The sequence below is a fragment of the Coregonus lavaretus genome, assembly GCF_964263955.1.
Source record: "Coregonus lavaretus genome assembly, chromosome: 9".
NCBI classification, from domain to species: domain Eukaryota; kingdom Metazoa; phylum Chordata; class Actinopteri; order Salmoniformes; family Salmonidae; genus Coregonus; species Coregonus lavaretus.
Window position 1 is genome coordinate 37,193,115 of NC_139996.1, and position 12,954 is coordinate 37,206,068.

Sequence of the window (12,954 nt, forward strand, 5' to 3'; positions counted from 1 at the left end):
ATCCCCTCCTCCTATCATCCCTACATTTACAGAGGAGGGATGTGATTAAGCCTTGACCTCCTGAATGTCTAGCAGATTAACAGTACATAAAGACACACAGATATAAATATCTGGCCCATAAGAGCCTGTTGAAACCCAGAGGATGGAGCAGAGAGAGAGAGAGACACATATAGGCCTTGGAGAGGCAGTGAGGCACACACAGTTGACTCAGCCTTCCCCGGAAAAGGGTGCCTAGAGTGAGACAGAGAGCTGAGCTTCTGCTGACTAACCTGCTTCTGTTTTGGAGGGAAGTAGGGAGGTGAGGCAGGGAGGGAGGGAGGTAGAGGAAGAAGAGATAGAAATGGAGAGAGGGTGTAGATGAGAGAAAAGGAGCGGAATAACAGAAGGAAAAGGACTCACCACTCCCTCCTCAGCTGGAGCGTTGTCACCAACAACAAGCATGACAGGGCACCTAGAAACACAGAGCATAGATCAGCAACAACACAAACACAAAGACACATAAACAAACATAGCTAATTTCAGTAACCTGTTATGAATGTTAAAGGTGCCTAAACACTACTATAAACCGGGTGGTTAGAGCCCTGAATGCTGATTGGTGGTATATCACAGGTATGACACAAAATTCATTTTTACTGTTCTAATTACGTTGGTAACCAGTTTATAATAGCTTAAAGGCACCTCAGGGGTTTGTGGTATATGGCCATTATACCATGGCTAAGGGTTGTATCCAGGCACTCCGCGTTGCGTTGTGCATAAGAACAGCCCTTACATGCTGAGCAGACCGGAAGCGTCGTGTCTACGTGGCCAGGAGCTAAAATAGAACTTGGTCCTCTCCCATCTCCACATTGGTTTTTAGGAGCATATACCCACGTCGGTGATTGAAAGATGAACTGAGGTCCACACTCCAGTCCAGTTGGTGGTGGTGGTAATGCATCTTAAAGTTGGTTGCCAACTGACATATAAAGTCCAAAGAAGAAGAAGAAGCCTGAAGGAAGCCTGAACTAATCTGTGGATTAATTGTTGGAGTAGAGGACCTTGTGCATTTCAGGTAAAATAACAACCCAATGTTTACATCCCAGGACAAATTAGCAAGTAACAGCAAGCTAGCTAGCTAAATTGCCATAAATGTTTAATGCTTTTCGACCTGTCCCCAAGTTAATATAGTTGGTTCAGAGTTCGTTTTGATATTTCAACCTGCGTGTCCTGATCGTGTCTGGTGTGGGAGGAAAAAATCAACATGCGCGCGATGGCACACGCTGACGCACACGCGCGTGCGGTCTGGTCAGCATGTTAGCCATGGTATATTGGTCATATACCACACCCCCTCGTGCCTTATTGCTTAATTAGACAATGACATGAAGGACCATGGAGAATGGTCTAGTACTGTAGAGGGAGACTCACTTCAGGGTCTTGGCATTGATGATGGTCCCAGAGCGGTTCATCTCCAGATCCCTACGGCTGAGAGGGAGAGGAGAACTGTGAGACACACTGCTTACATTCTCTCAAAGAATATAGAACTCTCTCCATCTGCCACACACACACACACACACACACACACACACACACACACACACACACACACACACACAGTCTGCAGTTTGTGTGTGTGTGTCTGTACACACTAGGTGTGTTTGTTACCTGTTGTACATGTTCCAGAAGAGCTGCAGGTTGACCTGGTTGACGGTGTTGTTGATCTGTTGACGGTAGCTCTGGACCAGCTCTGTGTTGTTCATCAGCTCCTCCTATACAACAACCCACAATAAAACACAGGTAGACTGAGAGACTGGTGTTTCTGAAAGGTTTATTAGCATAACAAAGCATGCAGTCTAGTGTTGTTGTTATTATGGTGTGTAGTCCTATGTATTGCCACAAACTATTGTAGGTAAGTGGATAATGGTTTGATTACCACACATATCTGGAGTGAGAACTCACCTGGCTAAAGAGGTGGGGCAGGACTGTGTCTGGAAGAGCACTGGTGAGCCCAGACAGCTGGAGAGGAAGGAGAAGGAGAGAGAGAGAGAGAGAGAGAGAGAGAGGTGAGTAAAGAGAGATAGATATTATTACCTTGCACCAATTGCAAGTACAGCAGCCATTTTGATAGTCGGGATAAAATAGCTGCTTTAAAAGGTAACTCTGTTTATGTGTTTGCCACATAGGTGCAGTGTCTGCTACCTTGCCGGTGGCCCAGTCGATCCAGCCCTTCCCGTTGGGGTCGATGTTGAGCAGCACCAGGCCCTCCACCAGATCAGGAAAGATCAGCTGAGGACAGAGCAAAGCAGAGCAGAGCAAGGGTGTGTTATGTTAGATAGATACCACAGGAGGCTGCTGGGAGGATGGCTCATAATAATGTCTGGAACGGAGCAAATGGAATGGCATCAAACACCTGGAAACCAAGTCTTGATAACATTCCACTAATTCCACTTGAGCCATTACCACGAGCCCGTCCTCCCCAATTAAGGTGCCACCAACCTCCTGTGGTAGATACACCTGGGATCATTATTAGGCCCCAAAATAGGAAATATGTGGAAATGCAAATTTTTTTTACCGGGTATGACTTACAGCAAATTTGGCCAGGATGTAGGCACCAGCCCCAACTCCAATACCCACAATGCTCTTGAATCTGGAAAATGAGAATGGTTTGAATTACTTTACAGGTTCATTCATTCATTCAAAGTTCAACAATATGGATAATGAATGTACTGTTTACTAAGAGAGAGAGGAAGGGGAGGCCCACTCACCCAAAGTGCTGCACTACGCTTGGCAGCATGCCTGCCAGCTGGTCCATGTTGGGGTACTGGTACCTGTGGAGAGGTGAGGTGGAGATCTTTAGTTAAACAGTCACATGGCAAAGAGACAGAACTGTAGAAATCCCTGTCTATATGCACATTCCAGTCAATACAAGACAACAACAGAGGTGTATGGATACGTACTGTATAAGTGCATATACTTGCGTATATAAGTGTGTGTGCGCATGCATGCGTGTGTGTGGCTAAGGTGCGTGCATGTGAATGTGTAGGTATAATACCCCTGTGGCATCTGAGAGGCTCCAATCTGCTGTCCAGGAGCATCCACATGGCACACCACAAAGTGCTTGGTGATCTCCTGCATGTCCTCGTTGTGGAAGAAGCTGTTGAAGCACAACTTGTCTGTGCAGGGCAGAGAGAGAGACAGAGAGAAGAAAACATTAAACATGCATTAAGCAGAGAGCACCTTGAAAGTGGCCATCTGTGCCACTGCTACCCTGTCAGCAGGGGAAATAGACATCACCGATATCAGAGAATAAGAAATGACCTATGGTTTCACTGGGAGTCAATTCCATTATCATCTGGGTGCTTGAGTGGTCGTACATTAAGTCAGAGTAAAGAAAAAACAATCTAGTTTGATATACTGCACTTAAACTGAGAGATTTAACTGAGGTTACAGGTTAACTGAAGTGCCACCCTATATACCGCACCTCTTAAAATCTACAGCCATGTTGACAACTCTGATAAACAACTCTGTTTCCCCCCTCCCACCGCCACTGTTGTCCTACTTCTCTTCGGTTTGTGGGGAGTCAGACGACAACACTGGTTTGCTCCATGGAGCTAATAAGGGGATAGAAAACACTGAGGTGTTTGTTCCATCTCATCAAACACCAACAAACATCATTAACCAGGCTAATTAACCTATAACCGTACGGAAAATGAAAAGCTGAAATGCTCCAGGTGTCCTTTTAGACAACGATGAAACTGATGTGTTCTGTGCTATGTGATTTACAGTATCTGGCATCACACAAGGGCAGAGAGGTGATTCTGATTCTCCCACACACAGTCAGCCAAATGGCAACAGAAGACCATTATTATTCATCCTCCGCAGGCGCATTGTCTCCATGTGGCAACTTGAGTCATATCCTTCCTTCGCCTCTCATCTCCTCCCCAGCACAAGGTCACAATACAGGAGCAGCACAACCACATATAGGCTAGTGTCTCCTCTATTTTGTCTCATTCCTCTCCCTCCCTCAATCTCTCGCTCTCTTTCTCTCTCCATTCTGTATCTGTGTTGACTGAGTCAGGCTGTGGTTACTGCCAGTGCATACTATTACCCCCAGCTGCGGCTGCAGAGGGTGGCATGCAGGCAGAGGGAGGCATGCAGGCAGAGGGAGGCATGCAGGCAGAGGGAGGCATGCAGGCAGAGGGAGGCATGCAGGCAGAGGGAGGCAGGCAGGCAGAGGGAGGCATGCAGGCAGAGGGAGGCATGCAGGCAGAGGGAGGCATGCAGGCAGAGGGAGGCATGCAGGCAGAGGGAGGCATGCAGGCAGAGGGAGGCAGGCAGAGGGAGGCAGGCAGGCAGAGGGAGGCAGGCAGGCAGAGGGAGGCAGGCAGGCAGAGGGAGGCAGGCAGGCAGAGGGAGGCAGGCAGGCAGAGGGAGGCATGCAGGCAGAGGGAGGCATGCAGGCAGAGGGAGGCATGCAGGCAGAGGGAGGCATGCAGGCAGAGGGAGGCATGCAGGCAGAGGGAGGCATGCAGGCAGAGGGAGGCATGCAGGCAGAGGGAGGCATGCAGGCAGAGGGAGGCAGGCAGGCAGAGGGAGGCATGCAGGCAGAGGGAGGCATGCAGGCAGAGGGAGGCATGCAGGCAGAGGGAGGCAGGCAGGCAGAGGGAGGCATGCAGGCAGAGGGAGGCATGCAGGCAGAGGGAGGCATGCAGGCAGAGGGAGGCATGCAGGCAGAGGGAGGCATGCAGGCAGAGGGAGGCAGGCAGGCAGAGGGAGGCAGGCAGGCAGAGGGAGGCAGGCAGGCAGAGGGAGGCAGGCAGGCAGAGGGAGGCATGCAGGCAGAGGGAGGCATGCAGGCAGAGGGAGGCATGCAGGCAGAGGGAGGCATGCAGGCAGAGGGAGGCATGCAGGCAGAGGGAGGCATGCAGGCAGAGGGAGGCAGGCAGGCAGAGGCAGGCAGGCAGGCAGAGGGAGGCAGGCAGAGGGAGGCAGAGGGAGGCAGGCAGAGGGAGGCATGCAGGCAGAGGGAGGCATGCAGGCAGAGGGAGGCATGCAGGCAGAGGGAGGCATGCAGGCAGAGGGAGGCATGCAGGCAGAGGGAGGCAGGCAGGCAGAGGGAGGCAGGCAGGCAGAGGGAGGCAGGCAGGCAGAGGGAGGCATGCAGGCAGAGGGAGGCATTCAGGCAGAGGGAGGCAGGCATGCAGTGGATCAGTTGATCTAAAGCGCCGCAGTGCTGATCCCTCCACCAACACCACCCGGCTTGTATGATAGGGATGTTTTTCTGACCTACATTTCTCCCTCTGCCTTTTTTTTCTCTCGCCATCCATCATTATTTCATTACCCAGTCCTTTAATTATTGACCACTGACAGACAGTGCCATCTTGTGGAATGCAGGTTGTATCTGGAATTTCAATGGGCACACTGGATCTTTTGTTTCAACCCATTTCAAACAGCTACTGGTAATGTAGATTATTCAATATTGTGTTTTGTTTCAATGAGTCATTTCCTGCTACAAGTGTAACAAGACTCCCTGCATACTGCAGCAACATTGAAAAGCAGTCCCCATCCACCAATTAGAGGCACTAACGAGCAGGCTCAGTGGGGAGGTAGTAACGGACATGCTGGGTAAAGGTGAGAGAGTCACACTGTCTGTCTGCACTCTGCAGTGGGCTGGCTGGACGGCTGTCAGGGAATATTACTGGTACTCTGATATCGCTATCAGAATGGAGTCCAATTATCACCTCAGATAGGCACTGATGGTGGTGCAACAAAGACATGAACACAAACATGGTGCACACACACACACACACACACACACACACACACACACACACACACACACACACACACGTAGAAGGACAATGTGTGTACTCACGGTTAAGCCCCACATCATGGTAGGTGAGGATAGCAGGCTTGTTTCCTTTGGGTGCCCCACGAATAACCACATGAAGCATCCCATAGGGAGTCTCAATGTCATGTTCCTGAAACAGACAAATACTCATATTTAAATGTGGGTACATTTACTTCCACAGGGACACATTCTGTACCGCTGCACATACAGACAATGCCATCTTGGAGTTCACTGATGAGCACAAACAGTTGACCCACTATCACTGAGATTTAATAGACCCCAACCTCAACCGTCTGCCTCTGATCAACATAAAACCTTTATGGATTAAATTGAGAATTCTGAGAGGCCTGACAACACTATGCATATACTGTAAAGCACAGGTGTCAAACTCATTCTACGGAGGACCGAGTGGCTGCAGGCTTTCGCTCCTCCCTTGTCCTTGATTGATGAATTAAGGTCACTATTTAGTAAAGAACTCCCTGCACCTTGTTGTCTAGGTCTTAATTTAAAGGAAAAGGCAAAAACCTGCAAACATTCTATGCAGTAGCATATTAATGATAAAATGATATTATTCATCCTCCGCAGTTGGTTCAGCGCTCCAGGATTATGTCCTGTCACAGCCAGACAGAGAAATGTCACTGATAGGCTGTATCCCAAATGGCACCCTATGAGTCCTGGTCAGAAGTAGTGCACTAACTAGGGAATAGGGTGCCATTTAGGATGTACTGTAGCCATAGTCTGTGACGCTAAGTGCTCCCTAACCACGCATCGGTCTGGCACCCGATACATGTATGTCTGACAGTATGCCGCATGCCCTCAGTGAACCAAGACATTGGCAGCTACTGCAGTACACTCACCTGTAAAATCTGTTGTCTTTTTTGTCTTTGTGTGACATGAAATGCTCGTGTGAACGATTGACAGATACAATGTAAAGTTAAAGGTAATTTGGGTTGTCTAAAGGTGTAGTTAGATAGGGGTTGATGGAATGGGTAAACTATTTTGGTATTTTCTGGATGACTGCACAATAGACTGCAGGTAAAAACAGCATCTGTATCACAAACTGCAAACTTCCTCCTTCACTCCCAAGGTCACACAGACACATCCTAGTGCGGAATAATTAGCATCTCCCCCAGACTTACGGGAATCTCATGTGTTGTGGAATGCATTAGTGTGTCACAGCATTAGTGTGTCAGTGTGTCTCCACGCAGACTCAGACATTACATGACTGATCATTAGAGGAACACAATAACAGTACAACAACCATATCAGTATGCAACATTAATTCATATGTTCAATTATATGATAAAACCAAATCTGAGCACAACTCGAGTACTAATATTTCAACATACAGATTTCACTCATGATCTTATCTAATGCACTATTATTCCAGACTATTATAACAGCAAGGTGCATCAAGATAGCTAGTCATTTTGCTAAGGTATAAACATGGTATAAGAACATGCATGAATAAGGTAAGACATGGTTGTGTACGTGCATGAGAAATAAACGTATGCAAAATGTGCATGTCATACATATCCATGAACAAAGGAGTTTTTAAGACATAGTAGTGGATTTACTTCTACTTGATCCAAATATCCTCGCGCTATGAAACAGTCACTCAGTAGCCTGCAGACACACTTTACACTGCCACTCACCCCGTCCCAGCATTCAGGCATGGTGCCTGAGTAAGCGTGCTCGGTGGAGGAGTAGGAAGAGGAGGAAGAGTGGCAGGTGGAGACGAGACAGACAGAGCCAGTCCTCTCCGGTAGTGGGACTGCTGCTGCTGGTGGTCTCTGTCTCTAGCCTCGTCCTGCTCTGGGGCTAAGCGCTGCAGCCCTCTCCCTTCCCCCGACACTTTATAAACCCCACCGTGAGGGTGTGCCAAGCTCAAGCCAATTGGCTGGCTCTCTGCATCTGATTGGTTGGCTGCCCAGTCAGTCACAGCATCCTCTCTGCTGTGCTCTTGTTTTGCTCTCTCATCAGCACCACCACTGCTCTATATCAGGGGATCTCTCTCTCACAGTAGAGAAAAAAGTGCATCTCTGTCTCTACCTCCCCTGTCGTGCAGTGACCACATAGACCCTCCTCTTTGAGTAGACATGTCTTTTTGCGTCTCCCTTTTTCTACAGCCAATTGGTGCTCTTTTCAGGGTTCAGCTCTTGGGTTTCCAGTGCTTTGAATTGTAAGGATGTTTTGGGGCTAAATTTCAAATGGTGCCAAAATGTTATTGTCCTTTTCTTTATATTTACAATTAAAGGGAATATTCAGAGTTCTGCTCTGCATGCATTAGTTGAGTTCTGCTGAATTCTGTATGTAGATTTTCTATTGTGTTTTTCTCCCAATGCTTATAATCGTAATTACAGGATTGACCCCAAATCTCGCACCCCTAACCCTTGTGCAAAAAACTATTTTATTTTATTGTTCAGTTTAATACTACATGTGTTGTTCGAGTAAATCGATTTGATGATCTGTATACTTTACCCCCAATGTCGCTTTGGAAAGTTTTGTAATATAATCCATCATGCCATATGGAATCAAAAGCATTCTTAAAATCAACAAAACAAGCAAATACTTTTCTGCTTTTCTGATGAACATGCTCTCTCTCTCGCTCCCCCTCCCTCCCTCTCCCTCCCTCTCTCGCTCTCGCTCCCCCCCCTCTCTCTCTCTCCCTCCCTCTCTCCCTCTCTTGCTCCCCCTCCCTCCCGCGCTCCCCCTCCCTCCCGCGCTCTCTCTCTCTCGCTCCCCCTCCCTCCCTCTCTCGCTCCCCCTCCCTCCCTCTCTCGCTCTCGCTCCCCCCCCTCTCTCTCTCTCTCTCCCTCTCTCCCTCCCTCTCTCTCTCTCCCTCCCTCTCTCGCTCCCTCTAGCCCTCCCCCTCTCTCTCTCACTCTCTCTCGCTCCCCCTCCCTCTCTCTCTCGCTCCCCCCCTCTCTCTCTCTCTCTCTCTCTCCCTCCCTCCCTCTCTCTCTCTCTCTCTCTCTCTCTCTCTCTCCCTCTCTTGCTCCCCCTCCCTCTCCCCCTCTCTCCCTCCCTCTCCCCCTCTCTCTCTCCCTCTCTCGCTCCCCCTCCCTCTCCCCCTCTCTCTCTCCCTCTCTCGCTCCCCCTCCCTCCTCTCCCTCTCTCTCGCTCTCTCTCCCCCTCCCTCCCACACTCCCCCTCCCTCCCTCCCTTCCTCCCCCTCCCTCTCCCCCTCCCTTCCTCCCTCTCTCTCGCTCCCCCTCCCTCCCCCCTCCCTTCCTTCCTCTCTCGCTCCCCCTCCCTCCCCCCTCCCTTCCTCCCTCTCTCTCGCTCCCCCTCCCTCCCTTCCTCCCTCTCTCTCGCTCCCCCCCCTCCCTCCCTCCCTCCCTCCCTCTCCCTCCCTCCCTCCCTAGGTGTGCAGCAGCAGTTAGCAGGCGCCCTCTATGCCTTTGTGTAATGGGACAGCTATTGTCAATCTCTTTTTTCTTTCTCTCTACAGTATCCCGCTTTCCTGTGTACAGAGAGCTTACCAAGCTGACTCAACTGTGTACTCTTCCCATCTCTTTCTCTTGCTTTTCTCTCTCTCTAGCTCGGTCACCCTTTTCTGTGGAAGAGGGAGATTAACTCACTCCCCGGCTGACTCAACATTTCCCGTCTACATTAAATACACAAGCTCGCTCTCGCACCCCTACTCATATGCACTGTCATCACACACACGCATGGACACACACACACATGCATGGACACACACAAGCGCACACATACACACTCTCAACACTCAAACTTGAAGAGGCCTGTTCATTTGATTTGTGCAAAGCAAATCACAGTTGTTAATTTCATAGCACCAATCGTAAGGGTACACAGTCCTCTCCCGTTTAACTCAACTTAATCAGACCCTGTGTTTGTTAGCCTTCCCATTATAAAGGACTGTCATGATCATGAGGTGGAGGTGGGAGAGGGGAATGAGAGAGAGAGAGAGGAGGGAGGAGAGGAGGTGAGAGAAGAGGTGAGACTGGAGAGGGTGAGAGAGGAGGGGGGGTGACACTGGAGGCGTCAGACAGAGGTGAGAAACGAGGTGTCTGGATTATTCATATAACTCTGATCTCATCGCCACGTGGATTCATGTTAAAATAGACTCAACATCACGGGTACAGAAAGCTGAGGACTTCAAAACGACTGTGGTATTACTAATCCATAACGGATAATAGGTTATTATGGTTTATGTGATAGTTTGAGTATTGAGATTGATACGCTATTATGTGAGTGATATTCATTGAACAAGAGTGTTCCAGTCTCTCTCACAGACAAACACACACAGCCTTTACACTTTTTCATTCAGACACAAATCTGTACCACACTGTGAGAGAGGTGCTGTGTGATAGTGAATGATCCCATCAACCATTTGGCCAAACAATCACGCCTCCTTCTCCTCCCAGTGCGACACCATGGTTATGCGGGTGAGTGGACAGTCCTAACGATTATCGGGGATAACGGGGATACAGTATATTGAGAATAGAAGAGAATATACTTTAAGTACCTTCCAGTCTCCAATTGGCATCAGGATCTCACAGTTCTCCTGCAGACAGATAACAAAAACACAATGTCAACTGACGCTCATTGTGACCGTCCCTCTGCTTAGACTTCTGAGATGCCACAGGGCTGAGCAGGCCGTTCGAGCTGAAGGGATAGATCCATAGAGAGCAACACAGATAGAGGCTGTGGGTCCAAACAAACAGACAGCAGTTAGTGGACAGGGAAGAGAAGGCTCAGGAGAGAAAGAATACGTTTTCCCTGTCCTAAAAGAGCCAAACCAGAACCCAAGCATTCTCCTAAACTTCAGTGCAACATGAAGGACATGCTCTATAGAGGTTATAGTTGAATCAGACCAAGCATTATTAGAGTGGGTTAAGAAAAAGTGTCCCCAAACGCTTTGTGATGCTAAAGGTGCAATCCTGAATAGTGTATTCATATACAGTGGTTTCAGGAAAGACAAAAGGATAGGATTATAGATAAACACACGGATGAGGTGAAAGAGGAAAGATGTCAAATGGTTGCATTATTATCAGCAGTCAATTGATAGAGGGTGATGCCATTCAAGACAGTGTTACAGTGATCAGACACACCTAGAGAGAATGGTTATTTCATGCAGTTGTTTTCAGTGGAGAGACACAGTAGGTTAGTCGTTACAGTAGGGCGGTCGGACCAGCAGGTGTCACTCTTGTCCTTTGGAGCCCACATGTGACTGCAGTAGCACAGCATGGTGGGGGAGGGAGCTGTGGCATTGTGCTGGAGGTGTTGGCTGGCTGCATGTTGTTCTCCAGGAAAGTTAAAAATCTCTCTTATCAGATTATCCTCAGCCTGTCTGTGTGTGAATTTCTGTAAGTATGAAACCTTGCTGATGCTACTACTACAGCCTGTGTGTCAAGGAATGTTAGAAAATATATATATTCCCTGTTGTTTGTGGCCCCCCATATTTCTCTGACTCAGGATGTGTTGCAGGTGAGGATAAGCTACTTAAAGGAGCATCCGATAACACAGCCGAAGGTAACGGAGAGTTGGTGCCCCTGCAGGGCGAGGGGAATAGTCCCCCTGCAGGTGAGTTCTGGGTTTGTAATTACCGGGATGCACCCACTGGTCCGATTACGGGTCTGGCGGAGCCAGTGCCGCGCGATCACATGCCACCGTTGTGGGGGGCGGCTTGAGGAAGAGGGGGCGGTGAGTGGCGCACGGCTTGCGCAGGGGAGTGCGTTCACACACCGCCCTTGGTCTCTCTGCATCATAAACACAAACACAGGTGTGTTACAGTGGCTGGTCAGTCCACCTCAGGGGTCCAGGCAGGGAGAGGCCTGGAGGGGAGGAAGACTAACAGACCTGGGAGGCCATGACCCACATAGAGAGTATGAAAAATGTATGCACTCACTAACTGTAAGTCGCTCTGCATAAGAGCGTCTGCTAAAATGACTAAAATGTCAAATATAGAGGAGGACAAGAGCGGATAGGCTAAGGTAACAGCTGTCTGGATAAGCTGCTGTCATGATGTCATCCTGTTAAATCCTCAACAACATAGACTTCTAAAGGATACAATGTAATCTGGGTCACACATCCACTCCCGATAGTGTTTTACTTTAATATGTAAAGTATGTCTCTTGGGACTAATTACTAGCTAGCAAGTAATAATCAGCAATAACTTTGAATTGATTATTTGGCCTCCAAGTTTTATCCTCCACTGCCTTGGCATTGTCTTAGTAATCAGTTTCTCCACTTTGTCAATCATTGTCAAGTGAAGTGTATAATTTACAGTGACATACAGTGCATTCGGAAGGTATTCAGACCCCTTTACTTTTTCCACATTTTGTTACGTTACAGCCTTATTCTAAAATTGATTAAATATTTTTTTGCCCTCATCAATCTACACACAATACCCCATAATAACAAAGCGAAAACAGGTTTTTATAAATTTTAGCAAACTTATTACAAATAGAAAACAGAAATGTCTTATTTACATAAGTATTCAGAACCTTTGCTATGAGACAAAAAAATTAGCTCAGGTGCATCCTGTTTCCATTGATCATCCTTGAGATGTTTCTACAACTTAAATTCAATTGATTTGACATGATTTGGAAAGGTACACACCTCCCTATATAACGTCCCACAGTTGACAGTGCATGTCAGAACAAAAACCAAGCCATGAGGTCGAAGGAATTGTCTGTAGAGCTCTGAGACAGGATTGTGTGGAGGCACTGGGGAAGGGTACCAAAACATGTCTGCAGCATTGAAGGTCCCCAAGAACACAGTGGCCTCCAACATTCTTAAATGGAAGAAGTTTGTAACTACCAAGACTCTTCCTAGAGCTGGCCGCCCGGCCAAACTGAGCAATCGGGGGGGAAGGGCCTTGGTCAGGGAGGTGACCAAGAACCCGATGGTCACTCTGACAGAGCTCCAGAGTTCCTCTGTGGAGATGGGAGAACCTTCCAGAAGGACAGCAATCTCTGCAACACTCCACCAATCAGGCCTTTATGGTAGAGTGGCCAGACAGAAGCCACTCCTCAGTAAAAGGCACATGACAGACGGCTTGGAGTTTGCCAAAAGGCAACTAAAGACTCAGACCATGAGAAACAAGATTCTCTGGTCTGATGAAACAAGATTGAACTCTTTGGCCTGAATGCCAAGCGTCA

At 48.4% G+C, this 12,954-nt stretch overlaps 1 protein-coding gene and 1 pseudogene across 3 annotated transcripts in view; both read right to left on the reverse strand.

Moving 5' to 3' along the window:
* LOC311135343 (vacuolar protein sorting-associated protein 4A-like) overlaps positions 1-12,954 on the reverse strand; it is a 569,660-nt pseudogene that overhangs the window by 357,198 nt on the left and 199,508 nt on the right. The gene's annotated exons all lie outside the window — the stretch shown is intronic.
* ndrg4 (NDRG family member 4) overlaps positions 1-12,954 on the reverse strand; it is a gene marked incomplete at its 3' end in the record, with an annotated part of 29,216 nt that overhangs the window by 4,353 nt on the left and 11,909 nt on the right. The window contains exons 3-13 of one of the 2 annotated variants that reach the window (XM_084168144.1): positions 11,398-11,550; positions 10,317-10,355; positions 5,849-5,954; positions 3,026-3,146; positions 2,739-2,801; positions 2,560-2,620; positions 2,173-2,259; positions 1,933-1,989; positions 1,639-1,742; positions 1,402-1,458; positions 400-451 (exon numbers count right to left, since the gene is read on the reverse strand). In XM_084168144.1, coding sequence (XP_084024270.1) covers positions 400-451; positions 1,402-1,458; positions 1,639-1,742; positions 1,933-1,989; positions 2,173-2,259; positions 2,560-2,620; positions 2,739-2,801; positions 3,026-3,146; positions 5,849-5,954; positions 10,317-10,355; positions 11,398-11,550 — 900 coding nt within the window. Of the gene's footprint in view, positions 1-399; positions 452-1,401; positions 1,459-1,638; positions 1,743-1,932; positions 1,990-2,172; positions 2,260-2,559; positions 2,621-2,738; positions 2,802-3,025; positions 3,147-5,848; positions 5,955-10,316; positions 10,356-11,397; positions 11,551-12,954 lie in introns of those variants that run through there. The other variant, XM_084168145.1, reaches the window with a different exon arrangement.